Below are 24,464 nucleotides of genomic sequence, written 5' to 3' on the forward strand. Positions count from 1 at the left end.
GCGAGACCACGTGTTGTAAACCCAGGTCAAGGACAAGCCATTCCACGTGGTGTAAACCCAGGACAAGGACAAGCCATTCCACGTGTTGTAAACCCAGGTCTATGTCAAGCCAGACCACGTGTTGTAAACCCAGCTCTACGACAAGCTAGAGTACGTTTTGTGAACCCAAATCTAGGACTAGCAAGACCATGTGTTGTAAACCCAGGTCTAGAACAAGCCAGACCACGTGTTGTAAACCCAGGACTAGGACAAGCCAGATAACGTGTTGTTATCCCAGCTCTAGGCAAGCCAGACCACGTGTTGTAAACTCAGGTCTAGGACAAGCAAGACCACGTGTTGTAAACCAAGGTCTTGGTCTAGGCAGACAACGTGTTGTAAACCCATGTCTGGGACAAACCAGACCACGTGTTGCAAACCCAGGTCAAGGACATCCCAGTCCACGTGTTGTAAACCATGGTCTAGGACCTCCTAGACCACGTGTGGTAAACCCATGTCTAGGACCCACCAGACCACGTGTAGTAAAGCAAGGTCTAGGACCCGCAAGACAACGTGCTTTAAACCATTGTCTACGACAAGCCAGACCACGAGATGTAAACCCAGGTCAAGGACAAGCCTGACCACGTGTTGTAAACCCAGCTCCAGGACAAGCCAGACCACGTGTTGTAAACCCAGGTCTAGGACTAGGCAGACCACGTGTTGTAAACCCAGGTCTAGGACAAGCCAGACCACGTGTTGTAAATCCAGCTCTAGGACAAGCCTCACCACGTGTTGTAAACCCAGCTCTACAGCAAGCCAGACCACGTGTTGTATACCCAGGTCTAGGACTAGCCAGACCACGTGTTCTAAACCCAGGTCTAGGACTAGGAAGAACACGTGTTGTAAACCCAGATCTTGAACAAGCCAGACAACGACTTGTAAACCAAGGTCTACGACAAGCCAGGCCTCTTGTTGTAAACCAAGGTCTAGGATTAGCCAGAATGCGTGATGTAAACCCAGGTCTAGAACAAGCCAGACCTCGTTTTGTAAACCCAGGTCTACAGCAAGCCAGACCACGTGTTGTAAACCCAGGTTTAGGACTAGCCAGACTCCGTGTTGTAAGCCCAGGTCTACGACAAGCCAGACCACATGTTGTAAACCCTGGTCTCGGACGAGCTAGATCACGTGTATTAAACCATGGTCTAGGACAAGCCAGACACGTGTTGTAAACCCAGCTCAAGGACAAGCCAGACTACGTTTTGCAAACCCAGGTTTAGGGCTAGCCAGACCAAGTGTTGTAAACCCAAATCTTGGAAAAGCTAGCCCACGTGTTGTAAACTAAGGTCTAGGAAAATCTAGACCACGTGTTGTAAACCAAGGTCTAGAACAAGATGGACCACGTGTTGTAAACTAAGGTCTAGAACAAGATAGACCACGTGTTGTAAACCCAGATTTCGGAAAAGCCAGACCACGTGTTGTAAACCCAGGTGTAAGACAAGCCAAACCGCGTGTTGTAAACTATGATCAAGGACAAGCAAGAACACGAGTTGAAAACCCAGGTCCAGGACAAGCCAGAAAACGTGGTGTAAACCCAGGTCTAGGACAAGGCAGACCACGTGTTGTAAATCCAGGTCTGGGACAAGCCTGACGACGTGTTGTAAACCCAGGTCTAGGACCAGCCAGACCACGTGTTGTAAACCCAGGTCAAGGACGAGCCAGACCACGTGTTGCAAACCATGGTCTAGGACCTGCTAGACCACCTGTTATAAACCCAGGTCAAGGACACACCAGACCACGTGCTGTAAACCCAGGTCTAGGACCCGTCAGACCACGTGCTGTAAACCATTGTCTAGGACGAGCCAGACCATGTGTAGTAAACCCAGGTATTGAACAAGACAGACCACGTGTTGTAAACCCGGCTTTAAAACAAGCAAGACCACGTGTTGTAAACCCTGGTCAAGTACAAGCCAGGCCACGTGTTGTAAACCCAGGTCTAGGACAAGCCAGACCACGTGTTGTAAACCTAACTCTAGTACAAGCCATATCACGTGTTCTAAAACCCAGGTCTAGGACTAGGCAGACCACGTGTTGTAAACCCAGGTCTAGGACTAGCCAGACCATGTGTTGTAAACCCAGTTCTAGAACAAGCCAGACCACGTGTTGTAAACACAGGTCTAGGAGTAGCCAGACCACGTGTTGTAAACCAAGGTCTGGGACAAGCGAAACCACGTGTTGTAAACCCAGCTCTAGGAAAAGCCAGACCACGTGTTGTAAACCCAAGTCTAGGTCTAGCCAGACAACATGTTGTAAACCAAGGTCTACGACAAGCCAGACCACATGTTGTAAACCCAGGTCTAGGACTAGCCAGATCACGTGTATCAAACCATGGTCTAGGACTAGCCAGACCACGGGTTGTAAACCCAGGTCTATGACAAGCTAATGTCTAGGACAAGCAAGGACACGAGTTGTAAACCCAGATCTAGGACAAGCCAGACCACGTGTATCAAACCATGGTCTAGGACTAGCCAGACCACGGGTTGTAAACCCAAGTCTGTGACAAGCCCGACCACGTGTTGTAAACCCATGTCTAGGACTAGCCAGACCACGTGTTGTAAACCCAGGTCTAGGACTAGGCAGAACACGTGTTGTATACCCAGGTTAAGGACTAGCCAGACCACGTGATGTAAACCCAGGTCTAGGACAAGCCAGACTACGTTTTGTAAACCGAGGTTTAGTACTTAGCTAGACCAAGTGTTGTAAACCCAGGTCACGGACTAGCCAGACGACATGTTGTAAACCATGGTCTAAGACGAGCAAGAACACGAGTTGTAAACCCAAGTTTAGGACAAGCCAGACAAGGGGTGTAAACCCAGATTTAGGACAAGTCAGATCACGTGTTGTAAGGTGAGGTTTACGACAAGCTAGACCACAGTGGTGTAAACATAGGACTAGGACAAGCCAGACCACGTGATGTAAACCCAGGTCAAGGCCAAGCCAGACCACATGTTGTTAACCCTGGTCTCGGACCAGCTAGATAACGTGATGTAAACCATGGTCTTTTACAAGCAAGAACACGAGTTGTAAACCCCAGGTCTAGGACAAACCAGACCACGTGTTGTAAACACAGGACTAGGACAAGCTAAATAACGTGATGTAAACCCAGGTCAAGGACCACGCGAAACCACATTTTGTAAACCAATGTCTACGACAAGCCAGACCACATATTGTAAACCCTTATTTAGGTGAAGCCAGACGACGTGTTGTAAACTCAGGTCTAGGACTATCCAGACCACGTATTTCAAACCAATTGCAAAGAACAGCCAGACCACATGTTGTAAACCCAGGTGTAAGACAAGCCAAACCGCGTGTTGTAAACTATGATGTAGGGACAAGCAAGAACACGAGTTGAAAACCCAGGTCCAGGACAAGCCAGAGAACGTACTGTAAACACAGATTTAGGGCCAGCCAGACCACGTGTTTTAAACCCAGGTCTAGTACAAGCCAGACCACGTGTTGTAAACCAAGGTCTAGGACAAGCCAGACCAGGTGTTGAAAACCCAGGTTAAGGACTACCCTGACCACGTGATGTAAACCCAGGTCTTCAACAAGCCAGACCACGGTTGTAAACCAAGGTCTAGTACTAGCCAAACAACATGTTGTAAATCAAGGTTTACGACAAGCCAGACCACGTGTTCTAAAACCCAGGTCTTGGACTAGGCAGACCATATGTTGTAAACCCAGGTCTAGGACAAACCAAACCAAGTGTTGTAAACCCAGGTCTATGACTAGGCAGACCACGAGTTGTAAACCCAGGTCTGGGACAAGCCTGACCACGTGTTGTAAACCCAGGTCTACGACCAGCCTGACCACGTGTTGTAAACCCAGGTCTAGGACCCGCCAGACCACGTGTTGTAAACCCAGGTATTGAACAGGACAGACCACGTGTTGTAAACCCAGCTCTAGGAAAAGCCAGACCACGTGTCGTAAACCCAGGTCTAGGACTAGCCAGACAACATGTTTTAAACCAAGGTCTACGACAAGCCCGACCACATGTTGTAAACCCAGGTCTAGGACTAGCCAGATCACGTGTTGTAAACTATGGTCTAAAACAAGCTAGGATACGAGTTGTAAACCCAAGTCTAGGACAAGCCACACCACGTGTTGTAAACCAAGGTCTACGTCAAGCCAGACCACATGTTGTAAACCCTGGTCTCGGACCAGCTAGATCACGTGTTGTAAACCATGGTCTAGGACAAGCAAGAACACGAGTTGTAAATCGAGGTTTAGGACAAGCCAGACTACGTTGTGCAAACCCAGGTTTAGGGCTAGCCAGACCACGTGTTGTAAACCAAGGTCTAGGAAAAGCTAGACCACGTGTTGTAAACTAAGGTCTAGAACAAGATAGACCACGTGTTGCAAACCAAGGTCTAGAACAAGATAGACCACGTGTTGTAAACCTAGATTTAGGAGAAGCCAAACCACGTGTTGTAAACTCAGGTCTAGTACTAGCCAGACCACGTGTTGTAAACCCAGGTCTAGGACGATCCAGACCACGTATTTCAAACTAAGTTCAAAGAACAGCCAGACAACATGTTGTAAACCCAGGTGTAAGACAAGCCAAACCGCGTGTTGTAAACCCAGGTCACGTACAAGCCAGACCACGTGTTGTAAACCCAGGTCTAGGACAAGCCAGACCACGTGTTGTAGACCTAAATCTAGGACAAGCCAGATCACGTGTTCTAAATCCAGGTCCAGGACTAGGCAGACCACGTGTTGTAAACCCAGGTCTACGACTAACCAGACCATGTGTTGTAAACCCAGTTCTAGAACAATCCAGACCACGTGTTGTAAACCCAGGTCTGGGATAAGCCAGACCACGTGTTGTAAACCCAGCTCTGGGACAAGCCAGACCACGTGTTGTAAACCCAGATTTAGGAGAAGCCAGACCACGTGTTGTAAACTCAGGTCTAGTACTAGCCAGACTACCTGTTGTAAACCCGGTCTAGGAGTCACCAGACCACGTGTTGTAAACCCAGGTCTAGGACCCGCCAGACAACGTGCTGTAAACCATTGTCTAGGACGAGCCAGACCACGTGTTGTAAACCCAGGTATTGAACAAGGCAGACCACATGTTGTAAACACAGCTCGAGAACAAGCGAGACCACGTGTTGTAAACCTAGGTCCAGGACAAGCCAGACCAAGTGTTGTAAACCCAGGTCTAGAACAAGCCAGACCACGTGTTGTAAACCGAGGTATAGGACAAACCAAACCAAGTGTTGTAAGCCCAGGTCTATGACTAGGCAGACCACGAGTTGTAAACCCAGGTCTGGGACAAGCCTGACCACGTGTTGTAAACCCAGGTCTACGACCAGCCTGACCACGTGTTGTAAACCCAGGTCTAGGACGAGGCAGACCACATGTTGCAAACCATGGTCTAGGGCCTGCTAGACCACGTGTTGTAAACCCAGGTCTAGGACCCACCAGACCACATGCTGTAAACCCAGGTCTAGGACCCGCCAGACAACGTGCTGTAAACCATTGTCTAGGACAAGCCAGACCACGTGTTGTAAACCCAGCTCTACGACAAGCTAGACCACGTGTTGTAAAACGAGGTCTAGGACAAACCAAACCAAGTGTTGTAAACCCAGGTCTAGGACTAGCCAGACCATGTGTTGTAAACCCAGGTCTAGAACAAGCCAGACCACGTGTTGTAAACCCAGGTCTAGGACAAACCAGATCACGTGTTGTTAACCCAGCTCTAGCCAAGCCAGACCACGTGTTGTAATCTCATGTCTAGGACAAGCCAGACCACGTGTTGTAAACCAAGGTCTAGGACTAGGCAGACCACGTGTTGTAAACCCATGTCTGGGACAAACCAGACCACGTGTTGCAAACCCAGGTCAAAAAGATCCCAGTCCACGTGTTGTAAACCATGGTCTTGGACCTTCTAGACCACGTGTGGTAAACCCATGTCTAGGACCCACCAGACCACGTGCAGTAAAGCAAAGTCTAGGACCCGCAAGACCACGTGATTTAAACTATTGTCTACGACAAGCCAGACCACGAGTTGTAAACCCAGGTCAAAGACAAGCCTGACCACGTGTTGTAAACCCAGCTCCAGGACAAGCCAGACCACGTGTTGTAAACCCAGGTCTAGGACTAGGCAGACCACGTGTTGTAAACTCAGGTCTAGGACAAGCCGGACCACGTGTTGTAAACCCAGCTCTAGGACAAGGCTGACCACGTGTTGTAAACCCAGGTCTACAGCAAGCCAGACCACGTATTGTAAACCCACGTCTAGGACTAGCTAGAACACGTGTTGTAAACCCAGGTTAAGGACTAGCCAGACTACGTGTTGTAAACCCAGGTCTAGAACAAGCCAGACCACGTGTTGTAAACCCAGGTCTAGAACAAGCCAGACCAGGTGTTGTAAACCCAGGTCTAGGACTTGCCAGAAACGTGTTGTAAACCCAGGTCTAGGACTAGCCAGACCACGTGATGAACACCGAGGGTTAGGGCAAGCCAGACCACGTGTTGTAAACCCAGATCTAGGTCAAGCCAGACCACGTGTGGTAAACCCAGCTCTAGAACAAGCCATACCACGTGTTGTAAACCCATGTCTGGGACAAGCTAGACCACGTGTTGTATACCCAGGTCTTGGACTAGCCAGACCACGTGATGTACACCGAGGGTTAGGGCAAGCCAGACCACGTGTTGTAAACCTAGGTCTAGGACAACCCAGACCAAGTGTTGTAAACCCAGGTCTAGGACCCACCAGACCACGTGCTGTAAACCATTGTCTAGTACGAGCCAGACCACGGGTTGTAAATTCAGGTCTAGGACAAGCCAGACCACGTGTTGTAAACTCAGGTCTAGGAGAAACCGGACCACGGTGTAGTAAACCCAGGTGTAGGACTATACAGACCACGTTCTTTAAGACCACGTTCTATACAGACCACTGGTTGTAAACCCAGGTTAAGGATTAGCCAGACCACGTGTTGTAAACCCAGGTCAAGGACTAGCCAGACCACATGTTGTAAACCCAGATGTAGGACGAGCCAGACCACGTGTTTTAATCCCAGCTCTAGGACAAGCCAGACCACGTGTTGTAAACCCAGGTTAAAGATTAGCTAGACCACGTGTTGTAAACCCAGGTCTAGAACAAGTCAGATCACGTGTTTTAAGCTATGATCTAGGACAAGCAAGAACACGAGTTGTAAACTCAGGTCTAGGACCCACCAGACCACGTGCTGTAAACCATTTTCAAGGACGAGTCAGGCATGGTGTTGTAAACCCAGGTTAAGGACTAGCCAGACTACGTGTTGTAAACCCAGATCTAGAACAAGCCAGATCACATGTTGTAAACCCAGGTCTAGGACCAACCAGACCACGTGTTGTAAACCCAGCTCCAGGACAAGCCAGACCACGTGTTGTAAACCCAGGTCTAGGACTAGGCAGACCACGTGTTGTAAACCCAGGTCTAGGACAAGCCAGACCACGTGTTGTAAATCCAGCTCTAGGACAAGCCTCACCACGTGTTGTAAACCCAGCTCTACAGCAAGCCAGACCACGTGTTGTAAACCCAGGTCTAGGACTAGCCAGACCACGTGTTCTAAACCCAGGTCTAGGACTAGGAAGAACACGTGTTGTAAACCCAGATCTTGAACAAGCCAGACAACGACTTGTAAACCAAGGTCTACGACAAGCCAGGCCTCTTGTTGTAAACCAAGGTCTAGGATTAGCCAGAATGCGTGATGTAAACCCAGGTCTAGAACAAGCCAGACCTCGTTTTGTAAACCCAGGTCTACAGCAAGCCAGACCACGTGTTGTAAACCCAGGTTTAGGACTAGCCAGACTCCGTGTTGTAAGCCCAGGTCTACGACAAGCCAGACCACATGTTGTAAACCCTGGTCTCGGACGAGCTAGATCACGTGTATTAAACCATGGTCTAGGACAAGCCAGACACGTGTTGTAAACCCAGCTCAAGGACAAGCCAGACTACGTTTTGCAAACCCAGGTTTAGGGCTAGCCAGACCAAGTGTTGTAAACCCAAATCTTGGAAAAGCTAGCCCACGTGTTGTAAACTAAGGTCTAGGAAAATCTAGACCACGTGTTGTAAACCAAGGTCTAGAACAAGATGGACCACGTGTTGTAAACTAAGGTCTAGAACAAGATAGACCACGTGTTGTAAACCCAGATTTCGGAAAAGCCAGACCACGTGTTGTAAACCCAGGTGTAAGACAAGCCAAACCGCGTGTTGTAAACTATGATCAAGGACAAGCAAGAACACGAGTTGAAAACCCAGGTCCAGGACAAGCCAGAAAACGTGGTGTAAACCCAGGTCTAGGACAAGGCAGACCACGTGTTGTAAATCCAGGTCTGGGACAAGCCTGACGACGTGTTGTAAACCCAGGTCTAGGACCAGCCAGACCACGTGTTGTAAACCCAGGTCAAGGACGAGCCAGACCACGTGTTGCAAACCATGGTCTAGGACCTGCTAGACCACCTGTTATAAACCCAGGTCAAGGACACACCAGACCACGTGCTGTAAACCCAGGTCTAGGACCCGTCAGACCACGTGCTGTAAACCATTGTCTAGGACGAGCCAGACCATGTGTAGTAAACCCAGGTATTGAACAAGACAGACCACGTGTTGTAAACCCGGCTTTAAAACAAGCAAGACCACGTGTTGTAAACCCTGGTCAAGTACAAGCCAGGCCACGTGTTGTAAACCCAGGTCTAGGACAAGCCAGACCACGTGTTGTAAACCTAACTCTAGTACAAGCCATATCACGTGTTCTAAAACCCAGGTCTAGGACTAGGCAGACCACGTGTTGTAAACCCAGGTCTAGGACTAGCCAGACCATGTGTTGTAAACCCAGTTCTAGAACAAGCCAGACCACGTGTTGTAAACACAGGTCTAGGAGTAGCCAGACGACGTGTTGTAAACCAAGGTCTGGGACAAGCGAAACCACGTGTTGTAAACCCAGCTCTAGGAAAAGCCAGACCACGTGTTGTAAACCCAAGTCTAGGTCTAGCCAGACAACATGTTGTAAACCAAGGTCTACGACAAGCCAGACCACATGTTGTAAACCCAGGTCTAGGACTAGCCAGATCACGTGTATCAAACCATGGTCTAGGACTAGCCAGACCACGGGTTGTAAACCCAGGTCTATGACAAGCTAATGTCTAGGACAAGCAAGGACACGAGTTGTAAACCCAGATCTAGGACAAGCCAGACCACGTGTATCAAACCATGGTCTAGGACTAGCCAGACCACGGGTTGTAAACCCAAGTCTGTGACAAGCCCGACCACGTGTTGTAAACCCATGTCTAGGACTAGCCAGACCACGTGTTGTAAACCCAGGTCTAGGACTAGGCAGAACACGTGTTGTATACCCAGGTTAAGGACTAGCCAGACCACGTGATGTAAACCCAGGTCTAGGACAAGCCAGACTACGTTTTGTAAACCGAGGTTTAGTACTTAGCTAGACCAAGTGTTGTAAACCCAGGTCACGGACTAGCCAGACGACATGTTGTAAACCATGGTCTAAGACGAGCAAGAACACGAGTTGTAAACCCAAGTTTAGGACAAGCCAGACAAGGGGTGTAAACCCAGATTTAGGACAAGTCAGATCACGTGTTGTAAGGTGAGGTTTACGACAAGCTAGACCACAGTGGTGTAAACATAGGACTAGGACAAGCCAGACCACGTGATGTAAACCCAGGTCAAGGCCAAGCCAGACCACATGTTGTTAACCCTGGTCTCGGACCAGCTAGATAACGTGATGTAAACCATGGTCTTTTACAAGCAAGAACACGAGTTGTAAACCCCAGGTCTAGGACAAACCAGACCACGTGTTGTAAACACAGGACTAGGACAAGCTAAATAACGTGATGTAAACCCAGGTCAAGGACCACGCGAAACCACATTTTGTAAACCAATGTCTACGACAAGCCAGACCACATATTGTAAACCCTTATTTAGGTGAAGCCAGACGACGTGTTGTAAACTCAGGTCTAGGACTATCCAGACCACGTATTTCAAACCAATTGCAAAGAACAGCCAGACCACATGTTGTAAACCCAGGTGTAAGACAAGCCAAACCGCGTGTTGTAAACTATGATGTAGGGACAAGCAAGAACACGAGTTGAAAACCCAGGTCCAGGACAAGCCAGAGAACGTACTGTAAACACAGATTTAGGGCCAGCCAGACCACGTGTTTTAAACCCAGGTCTAGTACAAGCCAGACCACGTGTTGTAAACCAAGGTCTAGGACAAGCCAGACCAGGTGTTGAAAACCCAGGTTAAGGACTACCCTGACCACGTGATGTAAACCCAGGTCTTCAACAAGCCAGACCACGGTTGTAAACCAAGGTCTAGTACTAGCCAAACAACATGTTGTAAATCAAGGTTTACGACAAGCCAGACCACGTGTTCTAAAACCCAGGTCTTGGACTAGGCAGACCATATGTTGTAAACCCAGGTCTAGGACAAACCAAACCAAGTGTTGTAAACCCAGGTCTATGACTAGGCAGACCACGAGTTGTAAACCCAGGTCTGGGACAAGCCTGACCACGTGTTGTAAACCCAGGTCTACGACCAGCCTGACCACGTGTTGTAAACCCAGGTCTAGGACCCGCCAGACCACGTGTTGTAAACCCAGGTATTGAACAGGACAGACCACGTGTTGTAAACCCAGCTCTAGGAAAAGCCAGACCACGTGTCGTAAACCCAGGTCTAGGACTAGCCAGACAACATGTTTTAAACCAAGGTCTACGACAAGCCCGACCACATGTTGTAAACCCAGGTCTAGGACTAGCCAGATCACGTGTTGTAAACTATGGTCTAAAACAAGCTAGGATACGAGTTGTAAACCCAAGTCTAGGACAAGCCACACCACGTGTTGTAAACCAAGGTCTACGTCAAGCCAGACCACATGTTGTAAACCCTGGTCTCGGACCAGCTAGATCACGTGTTGTAAACCATGGTCTAGGACAAGCAAGAACACGAGTTGTAAATCGAGGTTTAGGACAAGCCAGACTACGTTGTGCAAACCCAGGTTTAGGGCTAGCCAGACCACGTGTTGTAAACCAAGGTCTAGGAAAAGCTAGACCACGTGTTGTAAACTAAGGTCTAGAACAAGATAGACCACGTGTTGCAAACCAAGGTCTAGAACAAGATAGACCACGTGTTGTAAACCTAGATTTAGGAGAAGCCAAACCACGTGTTTTAAACTCAGGTCTAGTACTAGCCAGACCACGTGTTGTAAACCCAGGTCTAGGACGATCCAGACCACGTATTTCAAACTAAGTTCAAAGAACAGCCAGACAACATGTTGTAAACCCAGGTGTAAGACAAGCCAAACCGCGTGTTGTAAACCCAGGTCACGTACAAGCCAGACCACGTGTTGTAAACCCAGGTCTAGGACAAGCCAGACCACGTGTTGTAGACCTAAATCTAGGACAAGCCAGATCACGTGTTCTAAATCCAGGTCCAGGACTAGGCAGACCACGTGTTGTAAACCCAGGTCTACGACTAACCAGACCATGTGTTGTAAACCCAGTTCTAGAACAATCCAGACCACGTGTTGTAAACCCAGGTCTGGGATAAGCCAGACCACGTGTTGTAAACCCAGCTCTGGGACAAGCCAGACCACGTGTTGTAAACCCAGATTTAGGAGAAGCCAGACCACGTGTTGTAAACTCAGGTCTAGTACTAGCCAGACTACCTGTTGTAAACCCGGTCTAGGAGTCACCAGACCACGTGTTGTAAACCCAGGTCTAGGACCCGCCAGACAACGTGCTGTAAACCATTGTCTAGGACGAGCCAGACCACGTGTTGTAAACCCAGGTATTGAACAAGGCAGACCACATGTTGTAAACACAGCTCGAGAACAAGCGAGACCACGTGTTGTAAACCTAGGTCCAGGACAAGCCAGACCAAGTGTTGTAAACCCAGGTCTAGAACAAGCCAGACCACGTGTTGTAAACCGAGGTATAGGACAAACCAAACCAAGTGTTGTAAACCCAGGTCTATGACTAGGCAGACCACGAGTTGTAAACCCAGGTCTGGGACAAGCCTGACCACGTGTTGTAAACCCAGGTCTACGACCAGCCTGACCACGTGTTGTAAACCCAGGTCTAGGACGAGGCAGACCACATGTTGCAAACCATGGTCTAGGGCCTGCTAGACCACGTGTTGTAAACCCAGGTCTAGGACCCACCAGACCACATGCTGTAAACCCAGGTCTAGGACCTGCCAGACAACGTGCTGTAAACCATTGTCTAGGACAAGCCAGACCACGTGTTGTAAACCCAGCTCTACGACAAGCTAGACCACGTGTTGTAAAACGAGGTCTAGGACAAACCAAACCAAGTGTTGTAAACCCAGGTCTAGGACATGCCAGACCATGTGTTGTAAACCCAGGTCTAGAACAAGCCAGACCACGTGTTGTAAACCCAGGTCTAGGACAAACCAGATCACGTGTTGTTAACCCAGCTCTAGCCAAGCCAGACCACGTGTTGTAATCTCATGTCTAGGACAAGCCAGACCACGTGTTGTAAACCAAGGTCTAGGACTAGGCAGACCACGTGTTGTAAACCCATGTCTGGGACAAACCAGACCACGTGTTGCAAACCCAGGTCAAAAAGATCCCAGTCCACGTGTTGTAAACCATGGTCTTGGACCTTCTAGACCACGTGTGGTAAACCCATGTCTAGGACCCACCAGACCACGTGCAGTAAAGCAAAGTCTAGGACCCGCAAGACCACGTGATTTAAACTATTGTCTACGACAAGCCAGACCACGAGTTGTAAACCCAGGTCAAAGACAAGCCTGACCACGTGTTGTAAACCCAGCTCCATGACAAGCCAGACCACGTGTTGTAAACCCATGTCTAGGACTAGGCAGACCACGTGTTGTAAACTCAGGTCTGGGACAAGCCGGACCACGTGTTGTAAACCCAGCTCTAGGACAAGGCTGACCACGTGTTGTAAACCCAGGTCTACAGCAAGCCAGACCACGTATTGTAAACCCACGTCTAGGACTAGCTAGAACACGTGTTGTAAACCCAGGTTAAGGACTAGCCAGACTACGTGTTGTAAACCCAGGTCTAGAACAAGCCAGACCACGTGTTGTAAACCCAGGTCTAGAACAAGCCAGACCAGGTGTTGTAAACCCAGGTCTAGGACTTGCCAGAAACGTGTTGTAAACCCAGGTCTAGGACTAGCCAGACCACGTGATGTACACCGAGGGTTAGGGCAAGCCAGACCACGTGTTGTAAACCCAGATCTAGGTCAAGCCAGACCACGTGTGGTAAACCCAGCTCTAGAACAAGCCATACCACGTGTTGTAAACCCATGTCTGGGACAAGCTAGACCACGTGTTGTATACCCAGGTCTTGGACTAGCCAGACCACGTGATGTACACCGAGGGTTAGGGCAAGCCAGACCACGTGTTGTAAACCTAGGTTAGGAGAAGCCAGACCACGTTTTATAAACCAAGGCCTAGGACAAGCCAGACCACGTGTTGTAAACCCCCAGGTCTAGGACAAGCAAGAGCACGTGTTGTAAACCCCAGGTCTAGGACAAGCCAGACCACGTGTTGTAAACTCAGGTCTAGGAGAAACCGGACCACGGTGTAGTAAACCCAGGTGTAGGACTATACAGACCACGTTCTTTAAGACCACGTTCTATACAGACCACTGGTTGTAAACCCAGGTTAAGGATTAGCCAGACCACGTGTTGTAAACCCAGGTCAAGGACTAGCCAGACCACATGTTGTAAACCCAGATGTAGGACGAGCCAGACCACGTGTTTTAATCCCAGCTCTAGGACAAGCCAGACCACGTGTTGTAAACCCAGGTTAAAGATTAGCTAGACCACGTGTTGTAAACCCAGGTCTAGAACAAGTCAGATCACGTGTTTTAAGCTATGATCTAGGACAAGCAAGAACACGAGTTGTAAACTCAGGTCTAGGACCCACCAGACCACGTGCTGTAAACCATTTTCAAGGACGAGTCAGGCATGGTGTTGTAAACCCAGGTTAAGGACTAGCCAGACTACGTGTTGTAAACCCAGATCTAGAACAAGCCAGATCACATGTTGTAAACCCAGGTCTAGGACCAACCAGACCACGTGTTGTAAACCCAGATGTAGGACAAGCCAGATCACGTGTTATAAAGCCAGTTTTGCGACAAGCCAGAAAACGGTGGTGTAAACCCAGGACTAGGACAAGCTAGACCACGTGGTGTAAACCCAGGACTAGTCCAAGCTAGACCACGTGATGTAAACCCATGTCAAGGACAAGCCAGATCACGTGTTGTAAACCGTGGTCTACGACTAGCCAGACTACGGTGTTGTAAACCCAGGTCTAGGACAATCCAGACCACGTATTGTAAACCCAAGTCTCGGACAATCCAGACCGCGAGTTTTAAACCCAGGTCTAGGACAAGCCAGACCCCGAGTTGTAAACCCACTCTAGGACAAGCGAGACCACGTGTTGTAAACCAAGGTCTAGGACAAGCCAGACCACGTGTTGTAAACCTAGGTTAGGAGAAGCCAGACCACGTTTTATAAACCAAGGCCTAGGACAAGCCAGACCACGTGTTGTAAACCCCCAGGTCTAGGACAAGCAAGAGCACGTGTTGTAAACCCCAGGTCTAGGACAAGCCAGACCACGTGTTGTAAACCATGTTGGGATCAGTGTGACGATCTCTTAGGTAAGGAGTCACCTGTAACACTCAGAGTGAGAGTGTGTGTAAACCCACTCAGAGTGAGTGTAAACTCACTCAAGGTGAGAGTGTGTGTAAACACTCAGGGTGAGAGAGAGAGAATGTGTAAACCCACTCAGGGTGAGAGTGTGTGTAAAGACACTCAGGATGAGTGTGTAAACCCTTTCAGGGTGAGAGTGTGTGTAAACCCACTCAGAGTGAGAGTGTGTGTAAACCCACTCAGGATGAGTGTGTAAACCCTTTCAGGGTGAGAGTGTGTGTAAACCCACTTATGGTGCGAGTGTGTGTAAACCCACTTATGGTGCGAGTGTGTGTAAACCCACTTATGGTGAGAGTGTGTGTAAACTCACTCAGGGTGAGAGTGTGTGTAAACCCACTCAGGGTGAGTGTGTGTAAACTCCTTCTCCTGTCATTCAAAATATATAAAAAAAAGTTTCAAAAACTGTTGGCATTCTTTCTAAGATCAGATATTATGTACTTCGCCCTGCCCTGGTGATGCTCTATTACTCTCTTATCTTTCCTTATCTCAACTATGGTATTTGTGCTTGGGGTTCTACTACCCAAAATCATTTACGTCCTCTAATTACTCAACACAAAGCTGCTATTAGGACAATATCCAACTCTGGCCCCAGACATCACACGGTACCCTTACTCAAATCTCTGAGTATGTTAGATATTAAGTCACTGCACATTCTCTCATGTGTATTATACATATATAAAACGCTGAACTTTTTTTATTATTATTATTATTTTCTACCACAGACGTGGCCACACATTTACAATACTAACCAGCATATATACATTTTCTTCTGTCCTCCATGGACAGAGTTAGAGAAGTGTTAAACATATAGTTCAAGGGTTTATTGAACAATCAACCACAGAAGGTGATTCGGTGCTTTTAAATGCTAAGCTAACCTACATACGTAAATACATAGATACACAGATTTACGTATGCCCTACATAAAGTGTTTGATGTGTCATTAATGTGCATTTACAAATGTGAAATGTAATTCTGATCAGCTTCCATATATACTTTATACACATACATATACATACACACACACACACACACACACTCACACATATACGTACATATACATACATGTATACATACATATATACACACACATGCATTCACATACATAGTCACTGCACAGTCACAGCACATCTTCTCATGTGTAATTTATATATATAAAACGCTGAACTTTTTTATTATTATTATTATTATTTTCTACCACAGGCGTGGCCACACATTTATAATGCTAACAGCATATATACGTTTTCTTCTGTCCTCCATGGACAGGGTTAAAGATGTGTTAAACAACGCAGGGTTGTTCAAGGGTCTTCATATAGTTCATATAGTTCATATAGTTCGTAAACATATAGTTCAAGGATCTTCTTGAGATCTCAAGATCTCAAGAAGGGTTTATTGAACAATCAGCCACAGAAGGTATTGCACTAGTTTCTCTATCAGCTATCTCACCCCGTCAGAGTAAAAGAGACAAACGCTGAACTGTAATGTCAATCCTGACCTTATTTTCTTATTTTTTTTCTCAACACAATTTATACTTTGATCTCAATAAGTATTAAGTTTTAGTCTTAGTGTTTTTCCTGCCCGAAACACATTGCGTAATAGTGTCTTTAGGCATTGTATGTACTAACTCTATCTATAAATCCATCAACGTTTTGTATCTATGTATGTACTTTAACTGAATAAATATTTGTATTTTGTATTTTGTACTTGTACCCATACACAGCTGGGACTTGCTTAACTGTCTCAAGTGAACAGCTCCTCAAACAAGATTAACATCTGTCAACCCTTAAAATTTTACGTTATCTTGCAGATACAAAATGGGGGAAATCTTTTAAGAACAGTATTAATATTTCACAAATAGTGTTTTACTAACTCAAACAATGTGGGATTTATTATGGTACACATATTTCTAATGTCTCTCAGGTGTTCACATTCTCTCAGGTAGTGGTCAAGGTGGTGTCCGTCACTCTCATCACAGATTCTGCAACTCCGCTGCTCATCTGTTGTTTCCATTCCGAATCTCCATGGATATTTGTATCCAAGATGGATTCTCGCCATTACTGATTCTCTCCCACGGCCACCTCCTCTTCGTCCATAATGATTGGGATTGCCAGCCGCAACCATATTGTACCAACGTACATATTCACTGATTTGTGCTTCTATCCTCCTTTCCTCAATTACCTTGTCACGGTGATGTTGTCTGACAATACCTCAAATTTGTTGAAGAGTCTTGGGTATGAAGTATTCAATATGGTCTTCTTCACCACCTTCAGCAGCCAGCATACCTGCCCGTTTATTTTCACATATTCCAACAGGGGAAGGGATCCATAGAAACTTGACAACTCTTCCCTGGTTGATTAGTACCCACACAGCTCTCTTAATTTCAGCGACTATCACAAGATTTTCTGCCCGATTTTTACTTAGGGTTTGTGACACTGCTTTTAAATCAGTGCAAATCAATGCGCCATTAGTGTTTTGATCAAGGAATCTTAACGCCATAACAATGGCAGTTAGCTCCGCTTGCGTTGAAGAGGCATAGTTCCCAATATGTGCTTTCACTTCATTTCTGCGTTGAAAGATATTGTTACGAACCCAATTCCATCGTCAGAGCACGGAGTAGTGACGTCAATGCCATCTGTGAGTCCGCTCCCGAAACCCCCACAAATTGGACGACGCCATCTAGTGGTGACAGGATCATACCAGCAAGAGGCGCTAGATTCCTGTCCTAGTTAGCTAGAGGGGTACTGGTGCTGACCTCTGGTGAGGTGCCGCCTAGAAAATCAGCGCCATCTATTATAGGAGGAGTTGGGTGTCTATGTCTAAGTCAGTAAGTGTTGTTTACTAGTGTCTCCATGTACTGACCAGTGTACTGATGACGTGTCTGTATCCACAGAGGGGACGTAGGGCTGCTGTGGTACGCGGACAGTCAGTCTACCCAGGGCAGCCAATGTCTCTCTACTCCATTCTGCTTTACGGAAGCAGTGAGCCGCCACCGGAGAAGAGCTGAGGTGTTCTACTGTCTGCCTGTGAAATGGCAGTGACGGAATTCGGCGTACCCGGGACTGGCTAACAGAAGATTCGACTGACAGTTAAGGTGCGACTAAGGAGTGCAACCAGCGAGTTGCAAGAAGATCCTGCCTAGGGATCGCTACCCTAGTATTTGTAAGTGAAGTGGCCCTGCAGCGCGAGGCTCATGGTATCTGCCAGCACCAGGCTGGACTGTGATTGTGGGCGTTCACGAGAGAGCACATAGTGAGACTGTGTTTTGGCTGGCCCGTGGCCAGGGTAGATTCGTTGGTGTTTCCCAGTACTGGTTGAGAATGGTACTATGTGTTGAGGAAACACGGTAGCTGACAAGACTGCATCGATTGAGCATCGAATAATGCTTAGTGTCCTATGAGAGAGACACATGTGTACATATTAAGTGTAGTAATATTTCTTTTAGGAATATATATGCGGTGATGGGAAAGTGATAATGAATTTATAGATAATTGATGAAGTGTCGTATTTAATGCAACCCCCCCCCCCCCCCCTTCTTTGTGTTTTACTTGCATTACCGAGTTCACTCCTTGAAAGCCACTACTAACTTGGGGCCGGATACCAGAACTTTAGTACCACCAGAAAAGAATCCGGGTGCGACTCATTGTGCCTGTAACAGGTATTATTCCTATTTACAGTGTATGCTGCACCAGTCCTGCCATTGACAGGATTAGATGACCCATCTGTGTAGATTTGATCCAGTACATCTCCGGATTCTTTATAAATTTCCTCGAAATACTTGTGCCTCATTTCTTGTGGTATCATGTTGGATTTTTTCGTTGCCATTTCATTGATGACAATCCTGCATGAGTTATCCTCCCAGGGAGGTAACCTCTCTACAGGGAGGAGCTCACGGGCTTGCTCAAGCATGTGAAGTTCTACTAGGTAGTAGACTGATCTGTGATGCCATTTTGTGCTTCTCCTGTTTCCCTCTGGAAGTAGCACAGAACTTAGATTTTTCTTGGCAACATCATTGTAATAGGGATCTCTGGCTATCTTAATTGCAAGCTTAGCATTCAGTTCCTTAATTCTGCTTTTAAACACAGGGGAGGGACAGCTCCCCTCGTAGATTAGACGATTTGACAGTTCTTGGAACTCCAAGAATGAGTGTCATGGCTTCATTTTGAATGCTTTCAAGCCTATTCATATCGCTTTGGGAGAAGGTTCATAAAACTGGTGCGGCATAGTCTATGATGGAGTGCACATTGGCCGTGTACATCATTTTAAGGACGACAATAGAGGCTCCATGTCCATTTGCATATATGAGTTGGTTGAGCTCCTCTTTCTTCCCCTTGTGAGAGCCGACAGTGACACCAAGGTTCCTGTAGTTGTCAACCATTCAATTGTTACATCAATAATTTGTAGTTCTTCATTTGCCCCCCGCTTGTTATGAGTCTTGTTTGTGGAGAGAGTGAAACCGAGCTCAATACATTTCCTTCCATGGGGTTCAGTGGACTGTTTAATTTTTCCCAAGGGGTGGGCTTGTATTAGGACATCATCTGCATATCCCACTTGTTGCGTCCCTTCCGGAAAATCAATATTTGCAATGGCGTTCATAAGTACATTGAATAGTGTGACTTATGACTCCGCCTTGGGGGAGTCCCCCAAGGCAATTCATTGCTCTTGAGACTGCTCCATTGAAGCAAACCTTGGCTTTCCTCCCTGTAAGGTAGTCTTCAACCCATTTCGTGTACATAAACTGTGTACAATGTGTGTACTGGCATCCGTGTCCTGTACATTCAGCAGGAGAGCATAGTCTAATCTTCCTCCTCTAAGGTGAGTTGGCTGGTCATCTCCCAGGACCCTGAGGTTTTCACTTGCTCTAACATAGTGACAGTTTCTAACATTGGGCTGATGACAGTTAGCACCAAAGTGAGGGTGCCTGGCATTAAGGTCACCGACCAGCAGGGCAGGTTCTTCATTAGTAAATTCAGGCAGTGTGTCAAGGTCAAGTTTACTCTGTGGCACATATAGGTTGATTATATGTAGGGCATTATTGTTTAAGTGAAGGGTTACCCTCAGTGACTCATACTCATAACACAGAACACCGAGAATTATCATCAGTCATCTGGAGAGCTGGAGGTTGAACCTTATTCCAGCCTTGAGGAATACTGTACTGGGTTCCCTCACTCAAACCTTCAGTCTACCTGCCACCCAGAAACCATCAACGACAGGAGCGCAAGGGCGTGACAAGTGTGATATTACAGTCAGTACTAATCCCGGATTATTTTAAACGTGCACATAGTTTGGTTGAGCAGTAATCACTCAACCTCGCATCATTAGGGTATTACCTCGCAACGACTCTGCTCTGTCTTGAGATCCAATGAGGTTACGAATGTGTAATCTGTCAGAAGTGACAGCTCTAACCTGTCAAGTGTCGAGTTACTAGAGAAGTGACGTGTTGTATGTGTGTGTGAATAATATTATAATGCAAACATATTTGAGAAATAGGATTGTTTACAAATATATTACAGGAAGTATTGAGAGAGATTTATTACTACTACTGTCTTGGTGATACGTAAGTGGACTAATTAGCGGTTGTCTTGGTGACACGTAAGTGGTGTAATTAGCAGTTAGTAACTGCAAAGTTGTAACTGCAATGGTGTAACTGCAAAGTTGTCACCATTGTCTTGGTGACAAGTTTACAGTATTATAGTAATTTTACGTATTAGAAATTTATTTGTTTTTTACATTATTATAAATAAATATGACCTATTTCCTGTATGACATTTGATGAAAATACATTAACTACTGTATGAATAGTGAGGAAAGTGTAGTGAGAGCTGAGTTACTTACCTGTGTGGCGTTGTGGCGTCTGGTGGCCCCAGTGTGGTCCATCTCCTGACTACTGCTGTCAGTGTGGCGTCTGGTGGCCCCAGTGTGGTCCATCTCCTGACTACTGCTGTCAGTGTGGCGTCTGGTGGCCCCAGTGTGGTCCATCTTCTGACTACTGCTGTCAGTGTGGCGTCTGGTGGCCCCAGTGTGGTCCATCTTCTGACTACTGCTGTCAGTGTGGCGTCTGGTGGCCCCAGTGTGGTCCATCTTCTGACTACTACTGTCAGTGTGGCGTCTGGTGGCCCCAGCGTGGTCCATCTCCTGACAACTGCTGTCAGTGTGGCGTCTGGTGGCCCCAGCGTGGTCCATCTCCTGACTACTGCTGTCTGTGTGGCGTCTGGTGGCCCCAGTGTGGTCCATCTTCTGACTACTGCTGTCGGTGTGGCGTCTGGTGGCCCCAGCGTGGTCCATCTCCTGACAACTGCTGTCAGTGTGGCGTCTGGTGGCCCCAGCGTGGTCCATCTCCTGACTACTGCTGTCAGTGTGGCGTCTGGTGGCCCCAGTGTGGTCCATCTTCTGACTACTGCTGTCGGTGTGGCGTCTGGTGGCCCCAGCGTGGTCCATCTCCTGACAACTGCTGTCAGTGTGGCGTCTGGTGGCCCCAGCGTGGTCCATCTCCTGACTACTGCTGTCAGTGTGGCGTCTGGTGGCCCCAGTGTGGTCCATCTTCTGACTACTGCTGTCGGTGTGGCGTCTGGTGGCCCCAGCGTGGTCCATCTCCTGACTACTGCTGTCAGTGTGGCGTCTGGTGGCCCCAGTGTGGTCCATCTCCTGACTACTGCTGTCAGTGTGGCGTCTGGTGGCCCCAGTGTGGTCCATCTTCTGACTACTGCTGTCGGTGTGGCGTCTGGTGGCCCCAGCGTGGTCCATCTCCTGACTACTGCTGTCAGTGTGGCGTCTGGTGGCCCCAGTGTGGTCCATCTCCTGACTACTGCTGTCAGTGTGGCGTCTGGTGGCCCCAGCGTGGTCCATCTCCTGACAACTGCTGTCAGTAAGACGCCAGGACCACTGACTACTACTGTCAGTAAGACGCCAGGACCACTGACAACTACTGTCAGTAAGACGCCAGGACCACTGACTACTACTGTCAGTAAGACGCCAGGACCACTGACAACTACTGTCAGTAAGACGCCAGGACCACTGACAACTACTGTCAGTAAGACGCCAGGATCACTGACTACTACTGTCAGTAAGACGCCAGGACCACTGACAACTACTGTCAGTAAGACGCCAGGACCACTGACAACTACTGTCAGTAAGACGCCAGGACCACTGACAACTACTGTCAGTAAGACGCCAGGACCACTGACAACTACTGTCAGTAAGACGCCAGGACCACTGACAACTACTGTCAGTAAGACGCCAGGACCACTGACAACTACTGTCAGTAGGACGCCAGGATCACTCCGTCCACTGTCTCTGACGATCTTCAGGGGATCAACAGTCTTCACCTGCTGATGTTCGTGTGGGAAAAACCTGCTGGGATTGATATTAGAGGAGACTACCAGGGACTTGTAATGAACTAAATTAAAAAATTACTGTCTGTAAATTAATTCAACTAAAATCTCTAGCTAGGGTTGTAAATCCTAGCTCCTCTTTTCCTAATGACAGATTGTGGGCTGTAAGGGGCAGGTGGGGTGAATGAATTAGTTGATAGAAGTTCCAGTCCACCTGTAGGCAGGGATCTCACATCAGCTTGTATTTTATACAAGGATAAGATTTGATAAATTCAGTTATATGACTGAACACTGGCTCTGTTTAAATCAGGGATTTAAACATGTACATAGTCTAGCCTAGCACCATAACTATTAACAGCCAATATATTCTTATACTATATACAACAAATTAAATTGTAAAAGTATAATAAATGACTTTAAATGTACTGTTACCAAGTACAAAATTATATTCAATTAAATGAACTTATATGATAACTTAAAAATACCTAAGCAAGCAATTGTTAACTTAATTTATATATTCAAGTATATATGCAATGTATTTATACTCAATTTATTAGAATACGGTACAGTTAGCTTGACTGAATCTCTTCCAACACCACGGACACTTATGAGGTTTTATTTACTTATTGCAGTTGAATCCTTTTCTGACACAATGGACACTCATGAGTTCTAGTGCTTGGATAAAGATTCACAGCTACACTACAATTTTAATAAACTTACTGAAAAATGAGGCGTTGCCTCGCTTTTTAACCGACACACAGATTTATAGAATATTAAGGTCACACAAGCATACAATTGGCCAATCATATACCAAATTAACCTTCAATATACTTCTCTGCCAGTCAGAGTGCCTGTCTGACAGTGTGCCAGACTGATTAACTTTCTCTTGTTGAGTTTAGGCACGATATTTTATATCACAGCTTTGCTGTATGATGATCTGGTAGCGTTGCTACGTGTTTGTCCCTGCAGTTGCAGAAGAATGATAGTTGATGGTGAAGGTGGAGCCAAGTCACTGTGTGCTCTGCTCTACACTTATAGATATAAATGTTCTAGGGATTTTCCTTTTAAATATTGTCCAGGTACTCCCCCAGTTCTAGAAAGTATTCACTGGTGATAAAGATAACTAGATAAGGTGTCCTAAGCCAAATAATGTTCGCTAAGGATCCGTCACTGTTCACTGTTTTGTCAACAAACAGGCAGTGCCGCGGGGTGTGTCCTGGGCCCTTCTCCCAGCCATCGCCCCCCCACATGCTACCTGAGCACGGTAGCCTTCAATGAATATTGATTGATTATTTTTACAGTCTAGACTTATGATTGAGATAAGATGTGATTATAATATAATTAGATATAGGATATAAAGATTATAAGTAGTACTTGATAGTACCACTGATTCTTATTAAGGATTCGACTTTATCCCTACCGGATATTGAATCAATGTTCCAACAGTTTTTAAATTAACAGATCCTTCTAGAAGCTTCTGGATCCTTGAGAGATCATGCACAAAGTCATGTAGGCATTAATAGGGCCCTGTAGCGTACGTGATCATATTGACATTGTCATCTAGGATCAAGCTGTATAATGAATCTATTATGATTCTAATATGATTTTGATATGATTTTGATATGATTTAGAAATAATATAGAAATTAAACATTTCTTAGATGATTATTAGATATGGTGGGCAAAAATTTCCCACAGTTCGGGTCAACATAGCCAACCTGCTCCTGTCGACCTGTCATCAACACAGGTCAACAGAGCCTCACTAGTCATCAACACAGGTCAACAGAGCCTCACTAGTCATCACCACAGGTCAACAGAGCCTCACTAGTCATCACCACAGGTCAACAGAGCCTCACTAGTTATCAACACAGGTCAACAGAGCCTCACTAGTCATCAACACAGGTCAACAGAGCCTCACTAGTCATCAACACAGGTCAACAGAGCCTCACTAATCAACACAGGTCAACAGAGCCTCACTAGTCATCAACACAGGTCAACAGAGCCTCACTAGTCATCAACACAGGTCACCAGAGCCTCACTAGTAATCACTCACAAGTTAACTGAGTCAACGCCAGTACTGGTGCTGGCTAACCCTGGCCCGTTATCACTGACACAGGAAATGTTTCAACACCACAGTTGTTGTTATCAGTGTTTCATGACAACAGTTGCTGGTCGCTACACTCTGCTGCCGTCACATTATCATGAACAATGTTCTTAGTTAAACATACAAGACAAAAGTCACTCGAGATTATGTTAATGTTGTCCTTAACGTGTTACCAACATTCCAGCAACATCCAGATGAATTTATACAAGAATAAGTATTGGTGTTGCTCCTGGCTCCGGGCCCCGCTGGTCGAGTGGTGAGAGTCCCAAGACCATTGTTGTTGTG

The 24,464-nt window shown here is 46.8% G+C and overlaps 1 protein-coding gene across 3 annotated transcripts in view; it reads right to left on the reverse strand.

Moving 5' to 3' along the window:
* The window catches only part of LOC138350916 (uncharacterized), an 81,603-nt gene extending 57,466 nt beyond the window's left edge, over positions 1–24,137 (reverse strand). Inside the window, exons 1-2 of one of the 3 annotated variants that reach the window (XM_069302383.1) lie at positions 24,084–24,137; positions 20,581–22,290 (exon numbers count right to left, since the gene is read on the reverse strand). In XM_069302383.1, coding sequence (XP_069158484.1) covers positions 20,581–21,591 — 1,011 coding nt within the window. In that variant the 5' untranslated portion in view covers positions 21,592–22,290; positions 24,084–24,137. Of the gene's footprint in view, positions 1–20,580; positions 22,291–22,796 lie in introns of all 3 variants that reach the window. The other 2 variants (XM_069302379.1, XM_069302381.1) reach the window with 2 other exon arrangements.
* Between the last annotated feature and the right edge of the window lie 327 nt (positions 24,138–24,464).

This window comes from Procambarus clarkii, chromosome 5, assembly GCF_040958095.1.
Source record: "Procambarus clarkii isolate CNS0578487 chromosome 5, FALCON_Pclarkii_2.0, whole genome shotgun sequence".
NCBI classification, from domain to species: domain Eukaryota; kingdom Metazoa; phylum Arthropoda; class Malacostraca; order Decapoda; family Cambaridae; genus Procambarus; species Procambarus clarkii.